The sequence below is a fragment of the Plasmopara halstedii genome, assembly GCF_900000015.1.
Source record: "Plasmopara halstedii genome assembly, contig: Scaffold_323, whole genome shotgun sequence".
NCBI lineage: Eukaryota > Oomycota > Peronosporomycetes > Peronosporales > Peronosporaceae > Plasmopara > Plasmopara halstedii.
In genome coordinates this window covers 369,723-370,049 of record NW_020187244.1, presented here as the reverse complement: position 1 = coordinate 370,049, position 327 = coordinate 369,723, and the positions used below count along the sequence as shown (strand labels likewise).

Here is a 327-nt window from a genome sequence, read left to right as displayed (position 1 = left end):
CGATACGAGCCCTGCTCGTGTCTTGCGGACCCCATGTCCGTTCCCTGACTTCTCGTCAGCTGAGGCACGTGGTGTGATTACCAATTACCTCGGCAGGGAACAGAGGCGGCAGCTTGAGGCTTCCCATGAGGCGGCTCTAAAGCGCGCCCATCCACGGCCGGTCATTGACCCTCGTGTGGAGTATGGTTTCCGCATAGCGGGGTCCCACTGTGGCAGCAAAGGACGCGGTAACTTGATCGTTACGCTTCCACATCATCGGGCCCCCGGCCACAACGGATGATGAACTTGCCACACGGAAAGCTCTTTGAGCTCGTTTCTTGGTCCCAA

The 327-nt window shown here is 58.7% G+C and overlaps 1 protein-coding gene across 1 annotated transcript in view; it reads right to left on the bottom strand.

Annotated features, from left to right (window-relative positions):
• Positions 1 to 252: 252 nt before the first annotated feature.
• Positions 253 to 327, bottom strand: part of PHALS_08573 (voltage-gated ion channel superfamily) — a gene marked incomplete at both ends in the record, with an annotated part of 3,854 nt that continues 3,779 nt past the window's right edge. The window contains one exon of the mRNA XM_024723947.1: positions 253 to 327. This exon is cut by the window's right edge and continues 733 nt beyond it. Coding sequence (XP_024574873.1) covers positions 253 to 327 — 75 coding nt within the window.